The sequence below is a fragment of the Elgaria multicarinata genome, chromosome 1 (assembly GCF_023053635.1).
Source record: "Elgaria multicarinata webbii isolate HBS135686 ecotype San Diego chromosome 1, rElgMul1.1.pri, whole genome shotgun sequence".
NCBI classification, from domain to species: Eukaryota; Metazoa; Chordata; class Lepidosauria; order Squamata; family Anguidae; genus Elgaria; species Elgaria multicarinata.
In genome coordinates, this window is record NC_086171.1 from 11,164,670 (window position 1) to 11,177,255 (window position 12,586).

The window sequence follows — 12,586 nt, forward strand, 5'->3', positions numbered from 1 at the left end:
GAGATCCAGGTTCTAGTCCCCATTCGGCCATGGAAACCCACTGGGTGACTTTGGGCCAGTCACAGACTCTCAGCCCAACCTACATCACAGGGTTGTTGTTGTGAGGATAACATGGGGAGGAGGGTAATGTACACTCCCTTGGGGTCCTTGGAGGAAAAAGGCAGGACATAAATGTAATAAATAAATAAATTGAAAAGCCACTTTGGGTGGAGTGAATTGGGAGCATGGAAGCATTGCAGGGAAACATCTGACTCTTTCGCCCTGCTATTTCCACACTCCAAACCACACCGATGGTTTTCCATACATTTGAAACCCCTGGGTGGGAAAAGCTGCCAAGAGGGAGGGGGGATTTGGAGGGACATCCCTGCCACAACAGCATTTCTAAACACCCACTCTGTCATTCCTTTAACACTTCAAACAAATCATGGAGAAATGTATGACAAAAGAAGCCAGAGATTTAAATAGTGGGACAGATGTGGATAGCTGCTTGAGAGCAAATTGATCTTTTTGGTTCTGTTCCTAATGGACAAAGGTCTATTTCACCAAAATCACGATTTGCATATAATATAGTGGTTTACTTAGGGTGGGGTGTGGAAGACAGCAGTGACAGTCAGGATGAGCAGCCCAACCTACAAACCAATTAATCTGAAAGCAGTCAGGTCTAATCCAGGAAGTCCGCCTGACTGCTCTGTAGATCACACCCTGCACGCCCTTGAAATCACAATCTGATTTACTTGCAAAAAGACATGCACAAGCTTGCCCTATAGCTCTTGAAATCGAGAGACAGTTCGGGCCAAACTGCATTTTACAGGGACGATCCGTAATTGGAAAGCATCTGAGAGCAGATGCGGAGAACCCCAGTTTGCATTGGGACTGCAGAGCAGGAAAGGGGAGGGAGTCTCATTCAGGTCCCCCCTGAGCTGCTATTACCTGCAGAAGGGAAATGTATTGAATTTAGTTCTGTTTTCCAGAGAATTAAGACTTATTTTATCCTGGTTGTGCTTTTATATCGTATTTTTATACTGTTGTTTTATACTTTGAATGGTTTTAATTTTTGTGAACTGCCCAGAGAGCTTCAGCTATTGGGCAGTATAAAAATGCAATGAATAAATAAATAAATAATATTTGAAAGAGGGAATACTTAGCACTTATTTATTTATTGTATTTATATACCACCCAATAGCCAAAGCTGTCTAGGTGGTTCATAAAAATTAAAACACACATGCACACATATGAGAGAGGAAAAGTAAAACAATAAATATAAGCTTGTATAAAACAAGCATTTTCTTTAAATCCTGTATTTTCTCATCCTACAAGCCCTCTGGACCTCTCTGCCTTTTAATTTACAACTGCTAGATTTAGATCAGACTGCAATTGGATTAGCAGCCTATAAAACTGGAACAACTAACACATCTGGCTGCACTGCATAAATTCTGAATGAGGATTATGGGTTGTGCCCTCACCAAAGGAAAAAAAAAAGCAACCACATCCTATTTTGGCTATATACTTCTGCATTCACGTTTAGCGCTCCCAATGATTGTGATATAATTTTATTTAATACTTCAGCAAAATGGAAAATTGTGTATTTTATTTATACATTGGGGTTTGGAAGCATTCCCCCCACCCCGAAGAATTACCATTATCCTTTTTTCTCACTTTATTAACTTGGCATCCAGAGATGCACGGCCACACTAAGAGTTGCCCTCGGCAGATCTGAGGTAGCCTAGCCCTGGACATAATCTTTTAATTATTTTTTTGAATTGCCCAGAGATCCTCGGCTATGGGGCAGCATAGAAACATAATAAATGAGAAGAAATGAAATCTTACTCACACCAGTTTCTCATGGGGGACATGAAGTTCTTGTTCCTGTCTATTTCAAGCTACATATAGGCATTGTGAACCTACTGTATAATGCATAGAGATGAATACAATCCGATATTGTACCATATGCAAGTGCTACGATGTGCACTTGGTACGTGAAATAGCCCTGACACAGGTACACCATTGGAATTCGGCATTGTATATTTGCGCTGAGAGTCACGGATATGCCGCACAGTACCAGCAGGGGGTGCCAAAGGCTCCATAAAGGTTTGTGCAGTTCTTCTGGTTTCCATGGATGATGTCTGTGTTTTGATTGTTTCTCTTTTTAGGCTGTAATCCTACGTACCCTTACTTGGGAGTAAGATGCTCTGAACTCACTTACCTCCAAGTAAGCAGGCATGGGCTGCTCCTAACTCTGAGCGAAGCCATTCATATTGCAGGCAAGCATCACCCCTGACCCTGTAACAGCTTTAAAAATAGGCTGGCCAAATCTGTTTAAAGTCTTAGGCCCTTTCTACACCTAAGAATTATCCCAGGAAAATGGAGGGACCATCCCTGTCTGCTCCCAGGATACCCTGTGTGTCATTTGCATGCACAGGGATGATCCCGGGACGATCCCTGGAAAAAAGGCAGGTGTAGAAGCGGCCTTAGAAAACATTGATTGTCTTTCTTCTCTGTTTCCTACAATTAATGCATAATAGTAAGGCACATTTGAGTTGTTATATCCTTTCATTGCAACTCTCCCTCTGTTCTGTGGCTCCAATCTAATGAGTACTGTCCATGGCTATATTTCATTTAAAGGGGAAACATTGAGAGTTGTGATAATGAATCTCCCATGTAATCTGGGTACAATTTTGCAGGAGAACATCTTTGGTAGGTTACACACCAAAGGGGCCTACTAATACGTCTTGCCTTCATAGTCTCATATTATGGCCTGATTCTCATGGAACAACAACCCAGAATATGAATTGATTACTGGTTGAGTATGGATTGTCACTGAATAATGGGTTGTTGTTGCTGAATCGTGGATGGTTGTTACGTGTGAACCCTACACTATGGTTTAACTAGGGGTTGTTAACCACAAACAACCCAGTAAGAGAACCCATGATACAACAACCCATAATTAAATAACTATCCATACTCAACTAGTACTGTGGGTGGTTGTTACGTGCAAGACAGGTAAATTATTCTATTGTATTTACTTGTGGTTTTATTGTATTAAATTATTGCTCACTGCCTTGATGGCTTTATTTAGGTAATAATAGCTAAATAAATAATGTAGGGGAAAGGCAAGACATTTTGCTGCCTGAGGGAAAAAACACCATAATGCCTTCCCCCATCCAAAGTACAAAAATCAGCCAGAATGGCAGCCCATCAATTCTTAGCACCTGGACAACAGATTGAGCAGACCCATAGATTACCTAGGCGGGATCTACACTACAGCTTTAAAGCACTTTAAAGCGCTTTATAACAGTTTTGACAACTGTTGGAGCCCAGGACACACTGCATATACAGTTTTCAAAGTGCTTTAAAGCGCTTTAAAAGCAATAGTGTAGATCCCCCCCTAGTCACAGACCAGATTTAAACAACACCACGTGGCTTATTGTGGGTTTTTTAACCCATGAAGAGCTGCAATGTCCACAGGCGCCAGGTTGTGTATGCAACCGCTGCTCAGGAGTTGCCATGTTGTGCAGTGTATAAACTGCATGATGCTCTAAGAGAAAACATATCTGGGTTTTAAGGTATGGAGGATGCAGATCCAACTCCGGGTCAATGGAAAATATGGCTTGACTTAATGAAACACATTAAAAAAAAACCTTATTAGAATGATGTTCTAATCATGTCCACTCTTCAAAATGCTGGGCCCAGCCAGATCTGCCCTGAATGGTAACTGTGTGTGAGGTCATTGAGGCCATGGCTAGACCAGGCCTATATCCCGGGATTGTCCTGGGGTCATCCCTGTGCATGTAAATGACACACAGGGGATCCCGGGAGCAGGCAGGGACGACCCCTCCATTTGCCTGGAATAAACCTTAGGTCTAGCTAAGGCCTAAGACGCCTGGGATGAGGAACTGCACACAGCTCAGAGCTGGTGTCAAGGGTAGGCATGCTTGGGAACCCCCTGGACTTGCTTCTCCTCTTCACCGTTGCAACCTGCTCGTTCACCTGCCTCTCCCTCTGGCTGTGGGAACGGTGTACAAAACTATGCATGGTGTGGAGAACGTGAATCCAGGGTCATCCCATGAATCTGAGAATTAGGACAGATAAAAGGAAGTACTTCTTCACACAGTGCATAGTCAAACTAAGGAATTCACTAACACAGGATGTAGTGATACTTGGCTTTAAAAGGGGGTTGGATAAATTCCTGGAGTAGGCTATCAGTGGCTACTAGTCCTGATGGCTATGTGCTACCTCCTGTACCAGAGGTAGTACTCCTATGTACACCAATTTATTTATTTATTTATTTATTAAATTTATATGCCGCCCCATAGCCGAAGCTCTCTGGGCGGTTTACAAAAGTTAAAAACAGTGAACATTAAAAAGTATACAAAATTTTAAACCATCAAAAAACATAAAAACAACAGTATAAAAAACAACACTTGCTTGGGAACATGGGTGGGAGGGTGCTGGTACACCATGTCCTGCTTTGTTGGTCCCTGATCAACAGCTGGTTGACCACTGTGTGAACAGAGTGCTGGGCTAGGTGGACCCTTGGTCTTATGTTTTAACGGTGGTGGTAAGGAGGAGCTCCTTGTTCACTGGCTCTCTGCCTGCCAAGCAAGCAAGTGGTAGCAATGATGATAAAAAGAGGGTGGGGCAAAAGCAGTGGTGCCAATGGTGGTGAGACGGGAGACTCGCTGAGGGACTCACTCACCCATGGAGGGTGCCTTGCCCAAGGCCCCTCAAAACCCTGAAGCCGGCACTGACCCAGCAATTTTATGAAGTTGGGCTTGAGTCCAACAGGATAAGTTTTTTAAAACAACAACAACAACATTTTTTTCCTGCAGCTGGCCCTACCTTGTCCCTAGGGTCCATGTTGGTGGTTTCAGTCTTTGCTGTGTTCTTTTAGCTAGAATGCTGGGGTAGGTTATTCCTACTGTTGTATTATCTAGGCTACGGCTTTCATAAAACCCAGCTTTCGGATGGCATTTACATGCATTTGATATCCAGTTGTGATTACAACTGTGCTCCTTTGCCCTTAATGTCTAGCCTATAGACAACAAGAAGGCCAGGCCTATACTGTTCCTACATCCCACAGGCAGTTCTGTGTGAATTGGGCCTCTGTTATATAAAATTCCTCTTCTCTGCAGTGCACATATGTGAGCCATCTCTCAATTCAAGAGAACAGAGCTCCAATTGAGCTTTAGGGAACATTCTGAACCAGCGATACTTAGTTGAATTCCAACTTGACTTGTATGTAAATTTATTACTAAGGGGCTGTTTGGTTAAACAAAGCTGTTTTAAATATGTGGAGATTAAAGCAGTGCTGTTTAAATTAGAGATGGGAGTTAGATGGGAAAAAGATCTATTGGACATAATATTCCTTTCAAGATGTCAGTGACACAGAAAATCAAGGCTAATGAAATTTGTTATGAAATATCTATATCACTATCAGTAACTATAATAATTTATATATCACATTTAAGTATTCTAAAGATTCCATATACTTTTTTAGTAATCTCTTTATTCTGCCCTTTACAGTGAATTTTCACAAATATTCTATAAGAACAAATCAAGTACTAAATGCAAGACACGTGAAAAGTCCGTCCCCCCAACACTAAATCTGTATTCTATACTTACTTGCCAGGAAAAGGGCTGCATTATGTGCTTTGCATGCAGTGATGTGGGGGTTGGGGGGTTGGGGGGGAGTGAAATAGTAAGTTTTTCCAATGTAAATTAGGTTAATTTGCATAAGGTAATTTGCATAGGAGAAATTCAGTTTGTATTAGAATTTTTTCCAATGCAAATTAATCTAACAGGGTCATTTACACAGGAAAATATTCAGTTTGCATCTTTGAGGAGCAGCTATCCCCAAGCATTACCATCTGGAACCTGTCTGAGAGGTAGGACTGGAACCACTGAAGCACAGTGCCCCAAATTCCCAAACCTCCCAGGCGTTCCAGAAGGATACCATGGTCAATGGTATCGAAAGCTGCTGAGAGGTCCAGAAGTACCAGCAGGGACACACTCCCCCCTGTCAATACTCAAGCGTAGATCATCCACTAAGGCGACCGTAGCTGTCTCAACTCCGTATCCTGCCCTGAAGCCAGTTTGAAATGGGTCTAGAAAATCTATAACATCCAAAACCGCTTGGAGTTGGAAGGCAACTGCCCCCTCAATCACCTTGCCCAAAAATGGAAGATTTGATTCTGGTCTGTAAGACCAGAACATAAGAAGAACATAAGAAGGGCCATGCTGGATCAGACCAAGGGTCGATCTAGTGCAGCATCTGTTCACACAGTGGCCGAGCTTCTGTCGACCAGGGACCCACAAGCAGGACACAGTGGAACAGCACCCTCCCACCCATGTTCCCCAGCAACTGGTGTATATAGGCTGGAGGTAGCACATAACCATCAGGACCAGTAGCCATTGATAGCCTTGGTTATCAATGTTAATTAATTTTAGCAACACAAAGAAATGTGTGTTATATTAGGGTGACCATATGAAAAGGAGGACAGGGCTCCTGTATCTTTAACAGTTGCATAGAAAAGGGAATTTCAGCAGGTGTCCTTTGTATATATGGGGAACCTGGAGAAATTTCCTCTTCATCACAACAGTTAAAGCTGCAGGTGCCCTGCCCTCTTTTAAATATCTATAAATATCTATACTTTCTAGTATAGCTCCTTCACTTTAACTGTTGTGATAAAGAGAGAAATTCACCAGGTTCCCCATATATACACCTGCTGAAATTCCCTTTTCTATGCAACTGTTAAAGATACAGGAGCCCTGTCCTCCTTTTCATATGGTCACCCTAGTTATATGCTGACAACTTCTCATATATTTCAACTGAGTTCCACTCTCTTTCACTGAAGTTATTGGGGCCCCAACCCTTCCCTCCGTTATGTTACTCTGTACGTGTGTGTGTGTGTGTGCGCGCGTGTGTGTGTGCAGGGTGGGGGAACTGTCTAAAGAGGAGTGCCTCCTGTATCCATAGAGGTTTTCCACTCGTTGTCCACCTCATCTGTTAGGTCCTCAACCTCCTCACTGGTCACTGATCAAAACCCTCTCTCTCATTGGATGACATAAGGCCATACATGAAACAAATCCTCGGAATGGCTAAATCCCTTGGACTAGAGATGAAGAATCTTCCAGTTCCAGTCCCAGATCCAGTCTTTAAAAGGGCTCAACCACACTTAGCTCCACTACTTATCCTTACAAGGCTTCCACCCCTACTGCACATAATCAATCAATCTTAGGAGAAACCTTCTTTTGTCCTGCCCATGTCTAGAAAGATAGAACACCAATATAGGGTTCAGGAGAAGGATTGTTCCTTCCTCTTCCAACACCCCACACCAAACTCTATTGTCATGAAAGTATCCCAATCAAAGATGACACAAAAGCCTCACTCTGCCCATACAGATTCAGAGGGAAGGAAGTTAGACTTGAAGGGAGGCAGAATTTACTCCACCGGAGCCCTGCGCTCTGTACGGCAAATTACAAGGCATGCATGGCAGCATAGCTCTGGTGCTGGTAAAGAATCTTTTCTTTAATTAATTCTTCTTTAATTCACTCTACACGTTTCAGATAAAATCCTTCCTCAGGATCTAAAAACACAACATAAATACAAATTACAGGCAACATCTCTGCCCATGTTGCAAAGACCTGTAGGCCAAGCAGATAATACCAATGACAGCATACCAATCATTCTGATGTGAAAAAGCAGCAATGCTTTCAATGGTTTCACGGAGGACATCAAAAACATAGCGATGATATTCCAAGCTGAAGCTCACAGGCTTGCAGGCCAACAAATTAACACCGCGTCATCCCATGGCTCTAAAGCCATGTGGTTCCAAAGCCATGGCAGCCACTGTCTCTCTGAGACATCATGCTTGGTACAGCAGGTCTCCAGCAAGAGGCTAGATCAAGTGTGGAAGACCTTCTGTTCAATAGTGAAGGACAAAGGACTAATGATGGTGCCAAGCCCTAAGGACACCCAAATTATGCATTATGGGGCGGTCCATCCAAATTGCAATGGACAGCACCACAGCTGTCATCTATACCCTCAAACAGGGCAGGATGAGATCTCTCCCACTCCTATGACTTGCTCTCAATTTCTGGGATTGGTGTATGTGTGCCATATTATGCCCATCACTACTCACCTCACAGGATATCCAACATTCTAGTGGACTTCCTCTACAGGTCAGTAACTATGCCATACGAATGGGAATTCTCCCCAATAGACACATTCAAATTCTTTGATATGTGGGGAACCCCAATGATCAGCCTCTTTGCTTCATCATTAAACAAAAAATGTCTGTCCTGCTGCAGCAGAGCGGTTCACACACACAGAGAGAGAGAGACTCTGGGAGACACTTTCCTCTTTTTTTAAAAAAACTTTTCTCCTCTCATCACACAGGTGGTGAACAAGACACACGACACTTGGGCTTACTGCACCTTAATAACCCCAAACTGGCTGAGACAAATGTGGTTTGAGATGCTTGTCTTCCTATCTATCCATACCTTTACTTCTCTCCCTTGTCTCCTGGATCTCCTCACAATGACCAACGGAGAGATCAGGCACTCCACTTAGAGCTCCCTCGCCACCTGTCAACCACTTGCAAGGACAGAACGAAGGGTTGGCATGTGGCACGGGACCCCTGAACCCCGCCACCTGTCAACCCCTCGTACTTTCAACCTTTGCAATGAGAGTGCAAGGGGTTGATGGGCGGTGACAGAAACAAGCTGGGCAAATGTGGGGATATGCAGACTGGCATCAGGGGTGCTGAGCTGGCGATTTCTCACCGGGCTTCAAGCCCCAAACAAGATGCTCCAGCCATCCCTACTTTATATCCATATTTTCCAATCACTGATTCTCTCTCCAGATGTTTCCTGTTACTATCCTGCTCTTTAGATGTTGACCCACAAGTTAGTAAACCGTCTTATTACTGATAGTGCAATGTCCCTGGCCAGACTGACCACAAGCCTGCTATTTGGAGTCATTATTCCACAGGACATTGTAACTGCTGGTAGCAAGAGCTTTAAGCTAAAATATACTGCCAATGCTTTGTATTTTGATCCTGCTCTTTTCACCTTTGGCTCCACTGGAATGCAGTCCCTGAGAGATGAAAGAGGTTCAGCGCCCTTTCTCTAGAATCACCTAGGGTCCTCATGCCTCACTATGGTGAGGTGGGTTTTGTGTATACAAATGCACGTTGTGTTCATCCGAACAAATGAACAGAGAACTTTGCTGCATCGATTTTTTTAACAGCTCTAATTCAAAAAACGGAATGACGTTATTAGAATTCTTATGTGAAACGCTGAGGATGATGCCAAACTGGTCTGCGGTTGCCAGAAAATGCTCCAGAGGAATAATGATGATTTATTCGTTTGCTTTGACAAATTCCTAAGTTGTTTCATTCACTTGGGAACAGGAATATTTAGAAGCCTGGAAAGCCGCCTACCAAAGAAACATACGGAAATGTAGATTTTATTCTATGGTTTAGCTGTGATGAGATTCAATGCCTTCATTTTAATCTTGCAGCAAAATGCTTCTACAAATTTTTTACATTGTCCTAAAAGAACAGACTTGATTGAAACTGGATATTATATCTCTATCTACAGATGGACATATAGGATAGAATCCAACTAAAGTCCTACTTAGAGTAGACCCATTGAAAAGAATGGGACTTAAGTTAGTCCCGCCCACACATAGAGCTACACATGTAAATTGTCAGATATCATTAAAATTAAGGCTCTTCTGCCATTGATGTTTGCACTCAAGGAAGATTTTTGGTGGGTGCAGTTTCTTCTTCCCCATAACACGCCAAAATCCTTCCTTCTCTTAGGTCTTAACGGAATACATGTAATAAAGAATACAAGTAATAAATATATGTAAATATACAGCTCCATACATATTCTGTCAACTTTATGTTGTTCTAGGTTAAGAAAAAGTTGAGATTTATGTTCATTTCTGAAGAAACGTAGCTGCTTAAAAGGGTGGAGTTATAATTTTGAAGGGTAGATATTGCTACTGAACAAGTACCTTTTGACCTGGATCACCTGCTCCTTTAAGGCCTCTTGGTCCTTGAGGGCCTGGAATTCCTGGAGGTCCCTAGAACAGAACCAGAAGAATATAGACAGATTAGGCTCACAGAATCTAAGAGCAGGAACGCAATAGAATTTTAAAATAATGAGATTTTTGTCTCAGTTCATAGCTCAGGGGTGGGGGGCATAGCTCAGTGGGAAAGCAGCTGCTTTGCACGCAGAAGGTCCCAGGTACAATCCCCAGTATCTCCAGGCAGAGCTGAGAATAACCCCTGTCGTAAACCTTGGAGAGGCACTGCCAGCAATGGGCCCGTTCACAGATAACAGCAGCAAATAATGGGTTAATTAACCCACAATTTGCGGCAGCCCATGCCGGGCATGTTCCACAGCCTTTTTGAATATTTAACCTCCTATCAGGTCGATCTAACTCCTAAGTGAACATTAACTGTGGGTTGTTTAACCTTCAATTAGCCTAGAATGTCTGGGTTCGAACATTAGTAGCAACTCCAATCAACCCAGTCAGAGGTTGAATATTCAAAATGGCTGCAGAATGCACCCAGCACACACCACAGCAAACTGTTAAATAATTAACCCATGATTTGCTGCCATTATGTGCAAACCTGGTCTTTATAGACAATACTGAGTTGCATGGACCAATGGTCTGACTAGGTATAAGGCAGGTTTAAAGTCATACATACATATTTTTCTTAAAAAGAAGAATCATACATTTATGACAGTGAAGATAGTTTACTGTCCTTACTTATAAGAGGAATTATTGGAGAAATTAACTTACTGTTGGACCTGGAAAGCCGTCCCCTTTTGCTCCAGGAGCTCCAGGTGGCCCAGTTAAACCATGAGCACCCTGAATACAAAATCGTAAGCGTTCATATAGATCATCTAAACAAGACACCATAGACATCAGCAGAGTTTGATTTTGGTATGTGATAATGCAAATCAGCAATGCACTGGGCACAGATGATGTAGGGAATGGAGACGCTCCATTAGAGTAATCCAATCGGGAAGTTACCAGAACATGAAGCATCATGAGCGGACTATCTTTATCCAGGAAAGATGGCTGTTGGTGAACCTATTAAAGGTGGTAAAAGGCATCCCTGGCCACTGGCCAATCAAAAGCCAGTGGGCAGATAAACCAACTTTCCCTTCTTACCATAACTTTTACAGTAAGGAAAAAGATGGAAGAAACAGTGGGAAAACAGAAGAGGGTTACAAATGGAAGATGACACCTGGACACATACATTCCATGTTTGATGAGCTCAAGTTACAGGAAGCCAGATTTTGGCTGGACATCAGGAAAAACTTCCTGACTGTTAGAGCGGTACGACAATGGAACCAGTTACCTAGGGAGGTTGTGGGCTCTCCCACACTAGAGGCATTCAAGAGGCAGCTGGACAACCATCTGTCAGGGATGCTTTAAGGTGGATTCCTGCATTGAGCAGGGAGTTGGACTCAATGGCCTTGTAGGCACCTTCCAACTCTACTATTCTATGATTCTATGATTCTGTGAAACATGGTTATTCTGCAATGAAAGACTTATCTGGAAGCACCCTTGGGGCCCTCTAGATGTGTTGGAATAGCCTTTCCTGTCTGAGGATGATGGGAGTTTTAGTCCAACACATTGGAGGAATGCCCAGATGGGGAAGGAAGGTATATGGTATTGCATCGAAGAGGCTATTGTTCAAAGAAGAGGGGGTATTCTGGGGAACAGAAGTCATGTTGGACATGCCTTAAGTCCTTGAGTTTGCCAAAAGGAACTCTCTGGATTTCTGGCAATGTTTGAAAATATCAAGTAGTTCCCCCTATTAATTCTTTCAATAAAGAAGGAAATCTGGGGGCAAAGGGTCTCTTCTGTGTTTTGACTTCCAAATTCCTGTGCTAGAAAGAGTTGCCAAACATATGTTTTCACTTTGCGAAGATCCAAAATAGGATAACAATACCCTTCTCTTAAGAAGAGAGGATTTCATCCAATCTCTTCCTTCTGGTATTAGAATACATAGTATTTGAGTGTTTCATTTCACACTATCCTATATCTGAAACACTCTGTCAGAACGCCTTCACTGTGCCATGAAATGGTGGGCAATTAAATGTTTGAATGCTCCCACACATAAAAAATTAAAAACCCTATACATATAAAACTAGCGTGACAGAATGATTATCATTGTTGTTTCTTTCATTCCCTAGGGTCAACACAGCAACAACTCTACAGTAGGAACTAATAATACTGTATATGGCTCACAGGGATTCTTTAGATTAGGAAAATCATGTTCGCTTACCAGCACTTTGCTTCCTGCTTCTCTTGAGCAATTGTAATGAGCTGAACTACACGGGAGGAGAGGGGCGACCATGTGGTCTGTAATTGAAAACTTCCCTTCCTCTTAGTGCTCGTAGTATTGAATGGGACAGCACCCTCTACTGGGAGTTTTGTAGCACAACTTCAGCTGCACATGGTAGGAAATCCCGAGATATATCAGAAGAATCGGGGTATCCAAGGTGTTTTTTTTTTTAAAAAAAAAATGGAATAATCGGGGGAAGGAGCAGGAGA

At 42.7% G+C, this 12,586-nt stretch overlaps 2 protein-coding genes across 2 annotated transcripts in view; one reads left to right on the forward strand and one right to left on the reverse strand.

The window, feature by feature from the left end:
* UMAD1 (UBAP1-MVB12-associated (UMA) domain containing 1) overlaps nt 1–12,586 on the forward strand; it is a 261,328-nt gene that overhangs the window by 69,984 nt on the left and 178,758 nt on the right. The window lies entirely within an intron of this gene.
* Nucleotides 1–12,586, reverse strand: part of COL28A1 (collagen type XXVIII alpha 1 chain) — a 95,800-nt gene that overhangs the window by 20,089 nt on the left and 63,125 nt on the right. Inside the window, exons 24-25 of the mRNA XM_063123251.1 lie at nt 10,820–10,888; nt 10,025–10,093 (exon numbers count right to left, since the gene is read on the reverse strand). Of these exons, the coding sequence (XP_062979321.1) occupies nt 10,025–10,093; nt 10,820–10,888 (138 nt within the window). The remainder of the gene's footprint in view (nt 1–10,024; nt 10,094–10,819; nt 10,889–12,586) is intronic.